Genomic DNA, 16909 nt, shown 5'->3' on the forward strand with positions numbered 1-16909 from the left:
ACGCTCGCTTCCGGGTGACGAAGCAAGAGGGAGCAGCGACGTGGGTGGTGTTTGCTGTGTGGCTCTGGACCAGCCCCCTCCCCTCCTCTCTGCGCCCAGAGGGCGCCCGTTTGTATTCCGCTGTTCCGGACTCTGCGGTCGGTCCTGCTGGCTGACTGCGCTGCTCTGGACCATGGGTATTCTGCACCTACCACCACCTCTGGCCAAATCGTGTCAATAATTCAAGTTCCCTTTGCCTCTATAACCTAAGAAAATTGGTCTCCTGGCAAGAGATGAAAAATAATTTCATGCTCTCTTTCCTCCCCTCCCAAGCTCACCCCTGACAAATTGTCTCATTAGTGCCTGTCACTCCAGCCGTCATCTCACATCTGGGGTACCATTTTTTTGGGTTACCAGCCCCACTCTGGGCTTGGACTCCAGCTGGTTCTTCACAGGCCTGCCATCGAATTCTAATGAGCCTCCCCTATCCATTCATTCTTTCATTCATTCAGCAAATATGGTCTGCTTTGTCCCCCGGGAAACTAAGACGTTCCTATGATAGATTAGAAAGCTCCCAGTTATTCATACTAAAGTGTTAGGGGCTATACTTTCTCAACTCTATTAAGAGAGGACAGGAGCATTGTGACTTACTACTTACAAATGCCATCAGCTCTTAATCTTTCCCCCAAACCTTACACAGTCCACAGTAAGCTCAATGCTGGTACAGGCTGGTTGGCTTTGGGGAAGTTGCTTGACCTCTCTGAGCCTATGGCCCTCAAGATTCTGATGGGTTTTATAGGAATAATAACGATGTCAAGGAGTTGCTGTGAGATTTCAATTTTATGACACGTGAATTGAACCAACATAGTATGTATCATCGATATTATCTTTATCATCATTATGAGGAAGGCGTGCCCAAGGCAGGGGACGAGGGTGGTGATGGGAGGTGTCAAAGGAAAAGGACAGAGAGGTAGAATAATGCCAATAGTTTCCAACTGTCACAGTGTCACCTACCATACCTCGTACATGTTCTGGGGATAGGCACGTGTCATACATCATTTCACTTCTCACAAGCAAAGAGGTGGGTCTTGTGTGTTCCCAGTTAACAGAGGAGGAAACTGAGGCCACAACCTGGTAAGCCCAAGATGCAAACCCAGGGCTGTGACGGCCGCTTCCCCAGAGGCTGGTAGTCAACCCACACCTGTCAGGGTCAGACAGCTGCCCCTCTATGGCGGACACTGCTGTAGGGGTACAGAACTCTGCATCCAGTGCCTCGCAGGGTCTCGGGGGCTCTGGGCGAGGACATATCTGGTTGGAAGATGGCGGCCAGGCCCAGCCCCCATCCCAGGCCTTAGCAAAGCCTCAGAATCTGAGACTGACTTCATTACCCTCTCTAAAATTTCCCCCTTCCTATGTCTTCCTAATGCCTATTCCCTAGGACTGACCATGAGGCCACTTCCCGGACAGCACCCCTGCATCAACAGCAGCACCCAGTTCTTCCGCAGTCCATTTCCTAAAGCCCTGCTGAATGGCAGGACCCAAACCTGCCAACTAACTTACACTAGGTTGTGATTGACTATCGTGGCTAAGTTGAGCATTTCCCACCTGTGTTACTCAAGTCGCTCATCATGCAAGATGCTCTGCCAAAATAATAATAACAATAATAATAATAATAATAATAGCTGTGTGGTGGGGTGCCTGGGTGGTTCAGTCAGTTAAGCGTTCAACCCTTGATTTCTGCTTCAGTCATGATCTCACAGTTCGTGAGTTCGAGCCCTGTGCTGGGCTCTGCGCTGACAGCATGGAGCCTGCTTGGGACGCTCTCTCTCACCTCTCCCTCTGTCCCTCCCCACCTGCTCTCTCTGTCTCTCAAAAATAAATAAATAAACATTTAAAATAATAATAATAATAATAATTGTTGTGTGGTCAAATTAGTTTGGGAAAGTCTGACTACTCCATTCTCCCTTCCAGAGAGTCACAACACACGATAAACTATCGCAGGCTTGGCGAAGGGCTGCAAAACAGACACCAGTGAAGCCCATGCCTTTTGGACGTCATTTTTTTCTTTTTTCAAGGAACAATGTAACAGCGTCTGCCAAATGGTCTTTGACGACTCTTAACTGGAGGACTGTGGAGGTATGGGGAGAACATCTGTGTCCCCCCCAACTCAAATTGATATCCCTTAAAAGAAGGGAATTTTGTCTGTTTCCTTCCCTGTTTGATCCTTAGAACCTATAGTAGAGTTTGGTACATTGTAGATATTTGATACATGTTTGTTGAATGAATGAATGAATGCATGAGTGATATTGGCAGTTGGACAATATCAGCAAGTCTGTGTTCTAATCCCGGCTTTGCCTCTCACGCACTGTATGTCCTTGAGCAAGTCCTTATCCCTCCCGAAGTTTCCATTTCCCTGCAGGTAAAGAAAGGATGAGACGATGTGAGAAAGTGGTCCGGGTTCATTCTTCTGCGTGACCCTGTCCAGTTTTCCCAGCACCATTTGCTGAAGAGACTGTCCTTTTTCCATCGGATACTCTTTCCTGCTGTGTCAAAGATTAGCTGACCATACATCAGTGGGTCCATTTCTGGGTTCTCTATTCTGTTCATTGATCTATGTGTCTGTTTTTGTGCCCATACCATACTGTCTTGATGATTACAGCTTTGGAGTATAGCTTAAAGCCCGGAATTGTGATGTCTCCAGCTTTGGTCTTTTTCCTTTCTTTTTTTTTTTTAATTTTTTAAATGTCTATTTTTTTTTTGAGAAAGAGACAGAGTGTGAGCAGGGAGGGGCAGAGAGAAAGGGAGACACAGAATCCGAAGCAGGCTCCAGGTTCTGAGCCATCAGCACAGAGCCCGATGCGGGGCTTGAACCCACAGACTGAGAAATCATGACCTGAGCCGAAGTCGGACGCATAACTGACTGAATCACCCAGGCGCCCCTTCGGTTTTCTTTTTCAAAATTATTTTGGCTATTTGGGGTCTTTTCTGGTCCTATACAAATTTTAGGATTGTTTGTTTTAGGTCTGTGAGAAATGCTGGTGAGGGATTATACATTCTCACGGGGGCAGTGACACCCCCAGGAAGGAGGTGAAAATGGTTCTTTGGGAGCAAACAAACAAAAACAACCTTAATTCTTTTTATATATAAAGCACAGATATGCATATAGGACATACACAGATACACATTATATTAAAATTCTGATATAGCTTTGTATTAAACTGTAATATAACTTGTGCTACAAATTTGTATTAAGTTGTAATATAAAATTGGATTAAAATTTCACGGTGGGGTGACAATCAGGAAAAGAATGTCTAAGAAAGACTTTTGGAGTGGGGGTAGGACAATAATGAAGAAAATGTTGTGAAACACTAGATTTGATATAGAAGGTTCCTTCCAGGTCTGACAGTTTATGAACCTTTGACTCTAGGTGAAGGGGGGGGGGGGTTGGCGGGAAATATCTAAGGGAACAGGAAACAACAAGAACCCAAAGAACCTCAACTTGTGGGGAATAAACCTGGTATTGTGGACTGAAATGCTTCTCCCCAGAATTCATACGTTCGAGTCCCAACCCCAGGACCTCAGAAGTAACCAAATTCGGAGAAAAGGTCTTTAAAGAGGTGATTAAGTTGGGCCATTGAGGTGGAGCCCTAACCCAATAGGACTGGGTCCTTCCAAAAAAAGGAAGGGACACCGGGGCGCACGCACAGAGGAAAGGTGGGGACAGACAGGGGGCAGCCACCTGCGAGCCAAGGAAAGGGGCCTCACCAGAAACCACCTCTGATGGCACCTTGATCTTGGACATCAACCTCCAGGACAGCGAGAAATACTTATCCGTTGCTGAAGCTGCCATTTTGCAGGGCTCTGTTCTGGCAAACAGCAAGCAAGATGCCCTTGGCATGTTCGAGGAAGACTCACTGGAGGGACAGGGGGTGAGACGGGCCATGGGAGAGGCAGGTGACGGCCAGCAGGTTAACTAGAAAGATGCTGTTGTGCTGTGTTGTGTTGTGTTTTGTGTTGTTTTGTGGGGAGGAGGAGAGGAGGGTTTTGAGCAAAGGAGTGACAAGGTCCATTTTCCTTCCATTTTCTTTTTTAATTTTTTTATCTTTATTTTTTAGAGAGAGGGAGACAGAGAGAATGCAAGGTGGAAAGGGGCAGAGAGAGAGGGAGACACAGAATCTGAAACAGGCTCCAGGCTCTGGGCTGTCAGCACAGAGCCCGAGGCAGGGCTCGAACTCCAGAACTGCGAGATCATGACCTGAGCCAAAGTCGCCGCTTAACCGACTGAGCCCCCCAGGTGCCCCCCTCACCTCCCACTCTTAGCCACCTGGCATCACTCTCCTGGCCACATACTGGCGCCTCAGACCTGATGGCGGGTGTGAACGCTCTGGTTTTGACCTGGGACGTGAAACTACATGGGGTGGGTGGCAGGGGAGGGGGGTGGCTTGGACCCAGTGGGGATGGTAAGAAGTGATTGGATTCTGGTACAGTTTGCAAGGACAGCCTGCAGGATTTGCAATGGATTGGATTGGGGAGTGAGAAAGAGACATGTTATGGATTCCAGCTGGAACCGCGTAGCTTCTGTTTTGATGAGCTGTTTGCAAAGCGCGTTTGGACGTCCACGCGGAGGTGCCCGGGAGGCAGTTGGACATTCAGGGATCAAGTTCAGACAAGAGGTGGTCGTAGAGATAAGCACCCAGGAGAGTCTTCGCCCCCCCCACCCATCTCCTATCACCCAGAGTTGTTCCTACCCATCCCAGCCCGGCAGCCCACAGGCTCCCCCCACTCTCCCAGGACGTTGTAACCCATGGTGGGTTCATCTGAGAGTGAGGACTTCACGTGCCTTGTTTACCACTCCCCGGGGGGCCTGGCGCGCAGAGGGACCCCGACAAATGCTGGTCTGAATGAACGGGACGACCCAACGAGGGGTTAAGAATTACCCAAGAACAAATGTTCCCAAACACATCCCTCCCCTTCCGGAGCCGGATAATGTTATCTTTTCCAGCAGGCGGCTCGGACCCCACCCTGTCCGGTCTCTGTCCGACTGACTTACAGCAAAGGAAGACACTCCGGAAAAAAGAGCCAGAGGGCTTATGACTGTTAAGGCAATCTACATAATAAAGAAACCAGGGGTGGGGAGAGAGCCGGAGAGAGCACGGAAAGGGAGTTTATTTCTTTGTTTCAGAGACCTCCCTTAGGGGGTAGAGGACTTTAGGGTAGTATGTGAGAAGGAACAGGGTAAAGACAAAAGGGATATGAGAAATGTCGCTAGGGGAGAGAACTGGCCCCCTTCACACGTGGCTTTAAAAAACACAAACTAAGGGGGCGCCTGGGTGGCTCAGTCACGTGATTTCAGCTCAGGTCGGGCTCTGCACTTGCTGGGCACGGAGCCTGCTTTGGATCCTCTGTCCCTCTGTTTGGCCCTCCCCCACTGGCTGGCCGTCCCGCTCGCTCACGCTCTCTCTCTCTCTCTCAAAAATAAGTTAACATTAAAAACATAAAAAATAAAACACTTGTGTACTAAGAACAATTTAGCAGGAAGATAGCAATCATCAATGTAAGTTCACCTACGGGTGCCTGGCTGGCTCTGTCGGTACAGCGTGTGACTCTTTGTCTCAGGGTTGTGAGTTCAAGCCCCACATTGGACTAACAGATTCGTTTTAAGAAAACACACACACGCACACAGACACACACGCACACACACCTAATAACAGAGTATCAACATTCTGGAAAAAAGAAAAAAAAATCAGGAAACAAAAATGGATAAAACTGAAGGGAGAAACAGATAAATCCAGGTTATTAGTAGGAGATATTAACAACCCTCTCTCAGTGATTGATAAAAATCTGAGTTAAAAAAATCAACAAAGTGGCACCTGGGTGGCTCAGTCAGGTAAGTGTCTGACTCGGGCTCAGGTCACGATCTCGAGGTTTGTGAGTTCGAGCCCCGCATCGGGCTCTGTGCTGACAGCTCAGAGCCTGGAGCCTGCTTCAGATTCTGTGTCTCGCTCTCTTGCTGTCCTTCCCCTGCTCGTGCTCTGCCCCTCTCTCTCTCTCTCTCTCAAAAATAAGCATTACATTTTTTTAAAAAAATAAAATAAAATCAGCAAAAATGTACAAAAATCTAAACCGCATTTGCCAAAAACACTAACCAACCTCAGCTTGACCTAATTGACACTGACAGAACGCTATACCCAACAACTGCAAAATTTAAACAATTTTCAACTATACATCCAAGTTTATCAAAAACAGACCATTTGCTGGACGATAAAATAAGTCTGGATTCATTTTAGAGTCTTGCAATCTTACATTGTTCCAATTTTAGTATGTGTACTGCCAAAGCGAGCATGAGTGTTGAAATCTTATACACTGTATTCTCTGACCACAGGGACTTGATAACAGAGCAATAACAATAAACTATCTAGAAAATCCCAAGGGGATAACATGCCTTTATTAAAGGCAAGTTCTTTATTAAAGAGCCCATGGGTCAAAGAAGAAATCACAAAGGAAAACAGAAAATACCAGACTGAATGATAATGGAGACACGTCCAGTTCAAATCTGGGGGGAGCATCCAAAGCTGTGCTCATAGGGAAATTGATAGTCCTAAATGAATATATGGCGGGGGGGGGGTGGGGAACAGGGCCCAACATTAATGACTCAAGAGACTACCCTTAAAAGCCACAGATGTGGGGCCACCTGGGTGGCTCCGTCAGCTGAGCGTCTGACTTCGGCTAAGGTCATGATCTCGCTGTTCCCGAGTTCAAGCCCCGCGTTGGGCTCTGCGCTGACAGCTCAGAGCCTGGAGCCTGCTTTGGCTTCTGTGTCATCCTCTCTGTTTCTGCCCTTCCCCTGCTCACACTCTGTGTCTCTCTCAAAAATAAATAGACATTAAAAAAAAAAAAAAAGAAGCTACAGATGTGGAGAATAAAGTAAACCCAAAGTAAATAGAAGCAAGGAAATACTGAAGAGAAGAGTAAAGCTGAATGAAGGAAGACGCAGGCAAATGATCAAGGGCACCAACCAAGCAAAAGACCGGTTCTTTGAAAGGATTAATAACGTCGGAAAGCACAAGCTAACACTAGACCTTCTTTTTTATTACTTTTTGTTTTTCGTGCTGACTGTGCATGAACTGGCTCACATGGGTGCTGGGCTCACACGGGGCACAGGGGGAGGCAGAGGAGAGGGCACGGAAAGACCGCCACAGCTCCTCCGTCCAGACAAGCACGCGTTGGCTCCTCAGCGCCGGTCCCCCCCTGCTCACTGCTGGATCCTGCGGATGCTTTGCACCAGGAAGGTCTGGGCGTGCGAGCCCCACTCTCGGAAATGCTTGTAGTCGCCCGAGTGGTGATCACACTCCAGCACATACTGAAAGCCTCGGTAGCCGGGAAACTGGGAGCAAACCCAGCTGGGAAAGGGAAGAGGCAGACGGTTACCCTAGAGAGGCATCAGCGAGGTGAGCACGCGGGGGACGAAGGGACTCGCTACAGACACATTTCAGCCATCCTGGCCTCCCTTCAGTGCCCGGAATGTGCCCTGCTCCCCCCACTACTGGGCCTTTGATCATGCTGTTCCCTCTGCCAAGAACACCATTCCAGCCACTCTTTGCCTGGCCCCCCGCCAAGTTGTGTTTATCCTCCGGGTCTCAGCTTGTTCTGAGGACTTGCTTTCCAAATCAGGCCACAGTCCGTTATGGGTCCTGGGTAGTTCTTGTATAATTAGACAATTATCAGATTATTTGTAAAATGTCAGCCTCCTCCACCAGCAGGTGAGCTCCTAGGTGTAGGGGTGTGTGTGCCTCGTTCATTGGGATTTCTGATTCCTAGTGCAATGCCCAGCACAGAGGAGGGGCTAATAACTATGGAGGGAGGGAGGAAGGGAGGGAAGGAAGGAAGGAAGGAAGGAAGGAAGGAAGGAAGGAAGGAGAAAAGGAGGGAATCCTATTCCTTTCCCTCCTTCCTTAGCCAGAAGCCCTTCCAAGGAAACGGGCTATGTTGTTTCAATTCATCGACCCCTACATTGTTCAGCACCGGTCAAGACTCGGTGTCTCACTTTCTGAGCTTCTCTTTCTTCTTTGGCAAGAGAGAAGTGGACCCAAGAACCACAAGAGGTTCATCCCACTCACAACAAGATCCTCTGACGCTTCCTGAGAAAACTTAAAACCAAAAACCAAAACCAAACAAACAAAAGCCCTCCCACCTTCACCCCTGCCAAGAGCCAAAGGGCGCCTAGAAGGGGGCGGTATCGTCCTCCCCAAGTGTAGACCTCACATGTCAGGCCTCACCTGCCAGCCCCTGCGGGAAAGGGTGGGAAGGGTCAGTCCGTCCTGGGCTAGATTTGGTCACCCAGCTGCTGCTGACGTGGAACACGGTGCTTGAGCCACACCTTTTTCTTTATGGCTGGACATCCCTTCTCTCCTCTTCTGGGGAGAGACCTCTGCCACCCTATGCTACCTCCCAGTCAACGTGGGAAAATGCTCACTTGGTGAAGAGCATGTGACCCTTCCTAGCCAGTTAGACCACCCACTTCCTGCAGCATGACGATTGGTTCAGAGTCGAGCACATGACCCAAATCGGCCCAATGAGAGCCTTTCTGAGAACGTTGGGTGGAATCACTGAGAAAGAGGCGCCCTTCCTGGGGTGGGCTGGGGTAAGAAGCTTCACTGTTGTCTTTGCATGGGGAGAGCTTGCCTGAGATTATAGCCCCAGTGAGACAGACAGAACAGGAAAGAGAGAGCCCTGCTGTAGCACCTGGATCCAGCCATGCCTGAAGCTAGTTACAAGGGTCAATAAATATCCTTTGGGAATAATGTCAGGTTGATACGGGAATCTACCACTTGCAACCCCACAAATTCCGCCTGATACCTCCCTGTGCCTGAGTGTCCTCCTCCGGATTGTGAGCATCAGAGCCCCAAAGTCCCCAGCACACAGTTTTCACAAGAGGTGTCCCTGTCCCACCCAACAGCCTCTCCTTCCCCACCAGGCAGAGCCTTGGATTCACTTACGCCCCCGAGTGGACATGGAAGGAGCCCACTTCATTGCCATCCCAGCCCATGGCCTGGAGGGAGGGGTAGTCATCACTCAGCTCGCCTTTCCTGCCCAGAAAGTTCTCTTGCTCGAAGATGGTCAGTCTCGAGTCACGATGGTTCTGTAGGCAAGGGAAACTGTCAGGCCACCAGACACCCAGCTGAGAACGAAGGAGCCCCTGCTAAGCCCCTGCCCTTGATCCCCACCCCCATCAGCCTTCCTTGCAAACCTTTTGGAAGGGCAGTAAGGCAGCAAGCACCAGAAACCTTACAAGGGTATAGCATTTGCCTTTCCAGAAATGTACACAAAGAAAAAGAAAGGAAGGAAAGGAACGGAAAGAAGGAAAGAAAGAGAAAGAAAGAAAGAAAGAAAGAAAGAAAGAAAGAAAGAAAGAGAAGAAAGGAAGGAAGGAAGGAAGGAAGGAAGGAAGGAAGGAAGGAAGAGATGGAGGGAGGAAAGGAAAAGAAAGAAAGAAAGAAAGAAAGAAAGAAAGAAAGAAAGGGAGGGAGGAAAGGAAAAGAAAAGAAAGAAAGAAAGAGAAAGAAATGGAGGGAGGAAGGAAAGGAAAGGAAAGAAAGAAAGAAAGAAAGAAAGAGATGGAGGAAGGAAAGGAAAGAAAGAAAAAAACGAAAGAAAGAGATAGAGGAAGGAAAGGAAAGGAAAGGGAAGGGAAGGAAAGGAAAGGAAAAGAAAAGAAAAGAGAAAAAGAAGGATCAACCTGAATATCCCACTAGGGGATCCGGTGGTAGACGGAGGTAAGAAGAGGACTGTTGAGATCTGGGTTCAAATCCTGACTCTCCATGTACCAGCTTGGACATGTCACACAACGTTTCTCCCCTTTTACCATACCCCTAAAATGAAGCTAATCACCTTTCCTTGTCAGGTTCGTTTGGAGGGCAAAATGAAATCGGAAGCTGTAAACTGTGTGAAATCAGGGATAGCATCTGTCACAGTCCACCATGGGTCCCTATATCGGCACAGCGCCTGGGCCATTGTGGAATAAATACATGAGCAAATGCGTTTACTCACACCCTGAGACACTAGGGAGCCATGAACAGCGATGCTGTCAAAGAGATTTCATCACCCAGGAGGATGACTGTGATGTATTTGCCCAGGGAGAAAAGCTGGCTTCCAAGCCTGACGTTCATTGTGTTTCCATCTTTATAACAAAGTTACGAGTGGGCCTAGATACAGAGATATAGACGATATAGGTGTATAGATACAGACACAGATGTCAGTATCGATTGGGACAGGCAGAATCTGTGGGTAACAAACAAGACCAAAGGAAGTCTCCAGCACCTTTACGACCGGGCTTCTGTCTCAGAGGTGTGGAGATGAGAGACTTTTCTTACTCTGCCATATCAGGTGTTTTCCTGAACTCTGGACGATCAATGATTTTTAAATTAATAAAAGCTGCCTTTGGAGAAAAACAATACACCTTTTCGAGCTTCGGCTGTTTGGTCTGTAAGATGGGGATAACAGTGCCCACCTCCACCCCCGACTCCATAAACAGTAGCTAAAGCATACAATCAGGAACACTGGTAAGGAATCAGGAGCAAGAAATAGAACCTTCCTCACCATCTTATCTGCCAGTATCCCCGAGTCATGAAAAGAGGGGCACCAAACACGCAGGGGCTCAAATCTCAACCAAAGTCGCCAAGGGCACAACATTTGCACCTGTCTCTGTCCAGATGTTACCCATTCTTCTTCCCCACGAAGTGGCCCCACTTCCAGATGAAGAAACTGAGGCTCAGAGAAGGGAGGGAAGCCATGTGACACTGAAGTGACAGGAAGATGGGGGTGCCTGGGTGGCTCAGTGGGTTAAGCGTCCAATTTTGGCTCAGGTCATGACCTCACAGTCAGTGAGTTTGAGCCCCGTGTCGGGCTCTGTGCTGACAGCTCGGAGCCTGGAGCCTGCTTCGGATTCAGTGTCTCCCTCTCTCTCTGCCCCTCTCCCACTTATGCGCTCTCTCTCTCTCTCTCTCTCTCTCTCTCTCTCTCTCTCTCTCAAAAATAAATAAACGTTAAAAAAATTTTTTTTAAGTGACCAGAGGATGTGAACTCTGGCATATTCTGTTCCCAAGTCCCCACTGGGACGAGGTGGTGGCGGGACTCACAGCGCAGGTCACCGGTCGGAAGGAGGTGAGCCTGTCGGCTGGGTAGGCAGTGTTGCCGCTCCAGGCATCCCAGGACGGGTACTCGCCCCGCTCCAGCACGTACTGCTGCCCTTGGAAGCCAGCGTGCTCGTAGCCTACCCACCTGCAGGCAGAGGGTAGAGAGAGCAGGAGGTAAGAGACCATTCGTCCCAATGCAAGATCAGTGGTTATCATTTAGGAGCATCGAACAACGTCTAGAGGCATTTTTAGTTGTCACGCTGGGAGGAGGGAGGAGAGGGTGTCTGCAGGGAGAGGCTGGACATGCTGCGACACATCCCGAACGCAGAGGTCAGCCCCCATAACACAAGTATCTGGCTCCGGACATCCACTGTGCTCAGGTGAAGAAACCTAGTCCAGACCCTGTAGCCCACTGCCTTGCTGTGTGTCCCTCGGGTGGGGGAACTGCTCTGTGCCGGTGCCTGGCCATCTTGCATGCGGTCCTCTGGGCCGTGGAGACACGGCTTGATCACAGGCTGACCTAAGCCTTGGTGGGATTCCTTGTGATCCTCCAGGAACGCGGGGAGACAGGCAGTCTTGTGAGGAGCGGCCAAGGACCATTCCCACCCGCCTCCCTTTCTTGAGAAGGCTTCCATGAGACGATTACTCTCGGGGTCCCTTGAGACATGGGACTGTCCACCGCCCTCCACCCTGCAGGGTCTAGCAGCGAGCCCCAGCCGAAGCGTGGAGCGGCTCCCCAACAGCGGGGCGCCCACCACACTTGCTGTCACCCGGCCCCTTCTGGCATCATCCTGTGGGACCTGAGACGCGGCTGCCACCATGATGCCCTTGCTTTCGCTGTCTGCATAAGAAACAAGCTGTCGCATGTAAGTAATGAACCTGAGGTTATTGTCTCCCCCCCGGCAAAGCCTAGCAGTTTGCTGGACACAGCCCTGGACAGGTCGCTGCTCCCATCTGACCCTCAGTTCCCCATCTGTACAAAGCAGAAGCTAGAAGAGTGTTTCCCCGGGTGTGAGGTGCATAAATACCCCAGATAACCTCCGTGGCACTCACGGGCATAGTCTAAAGTGACTCCGAATCACTTAGAACCTTGTTCTCCTTTCAAGCTACTTCCCAAACTTTTAGAAACTTCCATCTACTCTCGTAGCCACTAGCCCCAAGTAGCTAATTAAATTCACACTTCTATTAAGTTAAATTAAAATTTTGGTTTTGGGGACACCTGGGTGGCTCAGTCGGTTAAGTGTCTGACTTCAGCTCAGGTCACGATCTCACGGTCCATGAGTTTGAGCTCCGCGTCAGGCTCTGTGCTGACAGCTCAGAGCCCGGAGCCTGCTTCAGATTCTGTGTCTCCCTCTCTCTCTGCCCCTCCCCCGTCGCACCCTGTCTCTCAAAAATGAATAAATGTTAAAAAAATTTTTTCAGTCCTTTAGTCACACTGGCTCCAAATAAGTTCCCAATGGCCATATGTGGCTTTCAAATTACACAAAAGAGGGACATTTCAGACCCAACACTTGGTTCGAAAGATCTGCCCCTACAGGGCTGCCTCATCCAGTGGGCAGGCTCTGAATGAACGTTGCCTTCTGCATTTGGGCAGTGCACAAACTGCTTAACCTTATGCCACTCCCCAGCACTTCAAACCCAAGGAAGGCACACCGGTACCGTTAGAGTCTGGGAAGTTAGGGCCTAGAACATTCCTTTCTAGATCCCTTCCTGTCCGCCCCCATCCCAACTCAGATCCGCGCCCTCCCCCCCCCCCACCCCCAGCCCAGACTCACGCTCCGCTCAGCACTTTCAAAGATCGCACAGTCTCAAAGCCAAGCTCCAGCACACTGGGGCACTCTGCCGTAAACTCATGCCTCCGGCCCTGGAAGCCCTCTTCATCCCACACCACGATCTATGACAGAGGGAAAAGGTGAAGACCAGCCTCAATCAGAGTCCGGTGGGGGGTGAGGGATTAGGACCTCACCCCAGGACTAGGGGGCGGGGGCGGGGGCGGGGCAGGGATCGCAAACTCAGATGTCTCCGGGAGCCAGGTGGGTGAAGAGGGCGAGGGCCGCACCCTGGAAAGCACAGACCCCGCCAAGGGGTGGTCTCAGCTCAGTGCCACCTGTTTTTTGCCACCTGGAGATGCCGGCCAGATTTTCCAGTGTCTCAAGACCATCACTGTATCTGGACTCTTCTGTGGACCCTCTAGGTTTTTAAAGGCTGATGATAAATTTGGAAACAAACGCATTTTAACACAGAGGAGGCCGAAGAAACCGTGCCCAGAGACTGTGTGCAGTCACCTGTTTGCCACTGTGTAACGGTTAAATCTGGGGGCCAGAAGACCCAAGTGCGAATCGAGACCCCTGTGTGTAACCTTGGGCCAGCCCGTTCCCCTCTTTGGGCCTTGATTGCATGCTCTACAAAATGGGCTCTCATAACATGCCCCCAGCGTGAGGTGGGGATTCAGGGGAGGAGGACCGAGGGGGTCGCCCATCTCTGCGGCCCCACCCCCACTCCTCAGACAGCACCCCGTGGGTCTGCCTACCTTCCAATGTCCTGTGGTTTTGGTGCACTGCAGGGTCATGTTGCCAGCTTCCTGGGCAAGAGAAGAACATGATAAGCTTCTGGCCCGCCCCTCCGCTGTCCCTCTGGATGCTAAAGTCCCGTTTGGGCAGGGTCGGGAGCCAGATGGCGTCCAGATGCGACGGGGCCCTCTCCTCTTCCCATCTGTGACTAACATCATCTCCCTTACTTCCATTCTACACACCATCTCACAACTTACCGTTCCGGGTCCCATTGCCTCTGAGCCCTGCTCGGTATTAATTTATCCGCTCACTATGGGAAATTCTCCGCGGCTGCCAGTGGGATGCATCACTCCAGCAAATGCCAGCGTGCTAAGTTTGAGAGAGCCCCCTCCCCGCAAGAGGACACCTGACCCAAAGAGGCGACTCTCACGGTGGCCACTGAGGCAACGGGACTGTAGGAATAATTCTGCTTTTAAATGAAGGTAGTAGGTATTGGCCGTGATGTCTGGGGCCTGACCTTGGTTAAGGTGAGGATGACCTTCAGCATGGCACAGTGACATCCCCAGGATGGGAGACCTGGCCTCCCCACCTCCCACAGTGCTCGCTCGGAACGTGGATCCCACCCTTTCTCCAAGCCTGGGACTTACCAAGACGGACCCAGAGAATATGCCAGAACATGCGGGGACCAGCCGAGGTCAGGCTCTTATAGGCAGGGAGGGGAGAGGGCCCCTGGGAGACAAAGCTCGGACTCAGCATGTGAGCCACCGAAACAAAAGCCAGTCCTGGCTGAAGTCCCAACTGAGAGGTGTCAGCAGCGTTGGCTGTAGCTGGAAGGGAGAGGGTCAGGTGGCCTCCCTCAGGGATCAGCCATGAAGAAGAGAAGAAGGGGAAGTTCTACCTTAATCAGCTCCATGAGACTCCTGATTGGAGCAGGAGAATGAGCACTGGACAAGGAGCCCAAAACCCTCACCCTTCCTAGCCGTGTGACCTGGGGCGGGTCATTTCGCCTCCATTTCTGCCTATAAAACGGGACAAGAATAAACTATATCACGGGGTTGTTGTGAGGTTATGTAACATGCCTACCACAGGGAAAACGTTCATCAAATGTCTGTACATTTCCTCCTCCCCCACCCCCTCCTCTTCCAGTAGGGGTAATCAGGGAAGGCTTCATGTCAGAGGTGGCATTTAGCAAGACTCTGAAGGCAGGTGCGAGACTCTGAAGGGTGAGGAGGATGTATACAAAGTGAGCTTCAGGGAATGCTTTTTCTAAGCAAAAGTGTAGAGGTGGGAACTTGGGAGCATATGTGCGAGGAAGAGCCAGTAGCCCAATTGAGCTGGAGTTCCAGGACCCTGAAAGAGGGAGCCCGGCACGAAGGCAGGCAGGGGCCAAGATCTCCAGGACCCACAGAGTTCAAAGAGGAGTCCAGATGGTTCCGTAGGCAGAATAAAGGAGATGGTGGGTGTGAACGCTGCTGTGCAAATAAACCTGTCAGATATCCGGGGGGGGGGGGGGGAGGGGGTAAGATTTGCTTTGGGTAACCCGTCCCCACACTCCCACCCTCTGAGGGCTGACCCAAGAGGGGCCACTGACAGCGGAGAACGAGTGTGGCTGGAAACCAGATGGCTCTGGGTGAAATCCAGCCCTGCCTCTTAACATCTGGGTGACCTGGAGGATGTCTGATCTCAAGTTCATGGCCTACAAAATGGCAACATTAGCTCCCTCCAGGGCTGGTTAGAGGCAGCCTTGTCAAATGCGTGACTCTGATGAAGGGCTATCACGAAAGATAAAAGGCCAGGGATGCAACCTCTGCGACCAAGCAGCCTGGGTCCGCACCTCCCTTTACGGGCTGGAAAACTTGAGCGTGTGGCTTAATCTCTCTGAGCCTCAGTTTCCCCGTGTACAAAATGGGTATGAAGAATAAATTGGGCTCAGCCTAAGAGATAGGGGTAATGTGCAGATAAGTGTGATTACCCACGAACAACACTTGCCACTCCTGAACTGAAACACAGAAAGCGTTATGCACCTCCTCACTGTCATTATCATTGCTAATTATAAAGGTGATTACTATGAAGATACCCGTACCCCCGTGTTTATTGCAGTGTTATTCACAACAGCCAACACGTGGGGGAAACCCAAGTGTCCACCAACGGATGAACGGATCAAGATGTGGCATATAAACATGGGTATGACTTAGCCATGAGCAAGAAGAAAGTTCTGCCATTTGCAATAGACAGAGAAAGACAAATACCGTATGATATCACTTATATAACACGAGATCTGCCAAAAAAAACCCTCATAGAAACAGAGAGTAAAGTGGTGTTCCAGGGCTTGGCCGGTGGGGGACACGGGGAGATGTTGTTCAAAGGGGGCAACCCCCCTTGTAAGATTAAGAAGTCTGGGGACCTAGCATGGTGATTGTACCTAATGATATTCCATCACGTACTTGGACGTTGCTAAGAGAGTAGATCCTACCTGTTCTCAAGCACAAACAAAACAAAACAAAGCAGCAACACACGCCCGTGCATCAAATCAATACACTGTGCACCTTATACTTACACAAAGTTATGTGCCAATTACAGCTCAATAAAGGTGCAAAAATGACTTCCTATTAAATAATTCTTCATGGGGGGGGGGGGGCGCCTGGGCGGCTCAGTGGGTTAGACGCCCAACTCTTGATTTCAGCTCAGGTCATGCACGATATCAAGGTTCGTAAGTTCAAGCCCCAAGTCAGGCTCTGCCCTGACAAGGCAGAACCTGCTTGGGATTCTTTCTCCCTTCCTCTCTCTCTGCTCCTCCCCTGCTCATGCGCTCTGTCTCAAAATAAATAAATAAACTTTGACACACACACACACACATATATATATATATATATATATATATATATATATATATATATCACTATATACATGAACATATATATATATATATATATATATATATATATATATGAAGAATTCTTCATGGAAAAGCAGGAGTACATTGCTTTCAAGAGCCTGGGTTGAAGAATTAAAAAGAAGTAACTCCCAATTCCATTTCATGGATGAGCTCCCAGGCTGAGAACGGAGAAAAGGATTTGCCTTGGTTTCCTCATCTGTAAACAGGATGCATCCCAGAGACAGCCCCTCATAGTGAGGCTTGCGGGACCCAAGTCAGTGAAAAGGCTCAGGGTGTAGCCACCCAGCATGGGGGGCCATCCCCTACCTCTACCCCCACTCTTTGGCAGGGGGCCCATTGCCACGAGGGAGATGGAACTCTCCCAGACAGCCTGGCCTTGAAGCCCAGACCTG

The 16909-nt window shown here is 50.0% G+C and overlaps 1 protein-coding gene across 2 annotated transcripts; it reads right to left on the bottom strand.

Annotated features, from left to right (window-relative positions):
- Positions 1-7047: 7047 nt before the first annotated feature.
- Positions 7048-14326, bottom strand: CRYBA4 (crystallin beta A4). 2 transcript variants are annotated; one of them, XM_060612863.1, is made up of 6 exons: positions 14269-14326; positions 13642-13692; positions 12887-13005; positions 11115-11256; positions 8976-9118; positions 7048-7379 (listed from the first exon to the last, which is right to left on the bottom strand). In XM_060612863.1, exons 2-6 carry the CDS (start codon positions 13678-13680, stop codon positions 7232-7234), a joined length of 591 nt encoding a protein of 196 aa, XP_060468846.1. In that variant the 5' UTR covers positions 13681-13692; positions 14269-14326; the 3' UTR covers positions 7048-7231. The 2 variants fall into 2 exon arrangements, with proteins under 2 accessions (XP_060468846.1, XP_060468845.1); XM_060612862.2 differs by having other exon boundaries at positions 13642-13688; positions 14269-14297.
- Between the last annotated feature and the right edge of the window lie 2583 nt (positions 14327-16909).

This window comes from Panthera onca, chromosome D3 (genome assembly GCF_046562875.1).
Source record: "Panthera onca isolate mPanOnc1 chromosome D3, mPanOnc1 haplotype 2, whole genome shotgun sequence".
Taxonomy (NCBI): Eukaryota; Metazoa; Chordata; class Mammalia; order Carnivora; family Felidae; genus Panthera; species Panthera onca.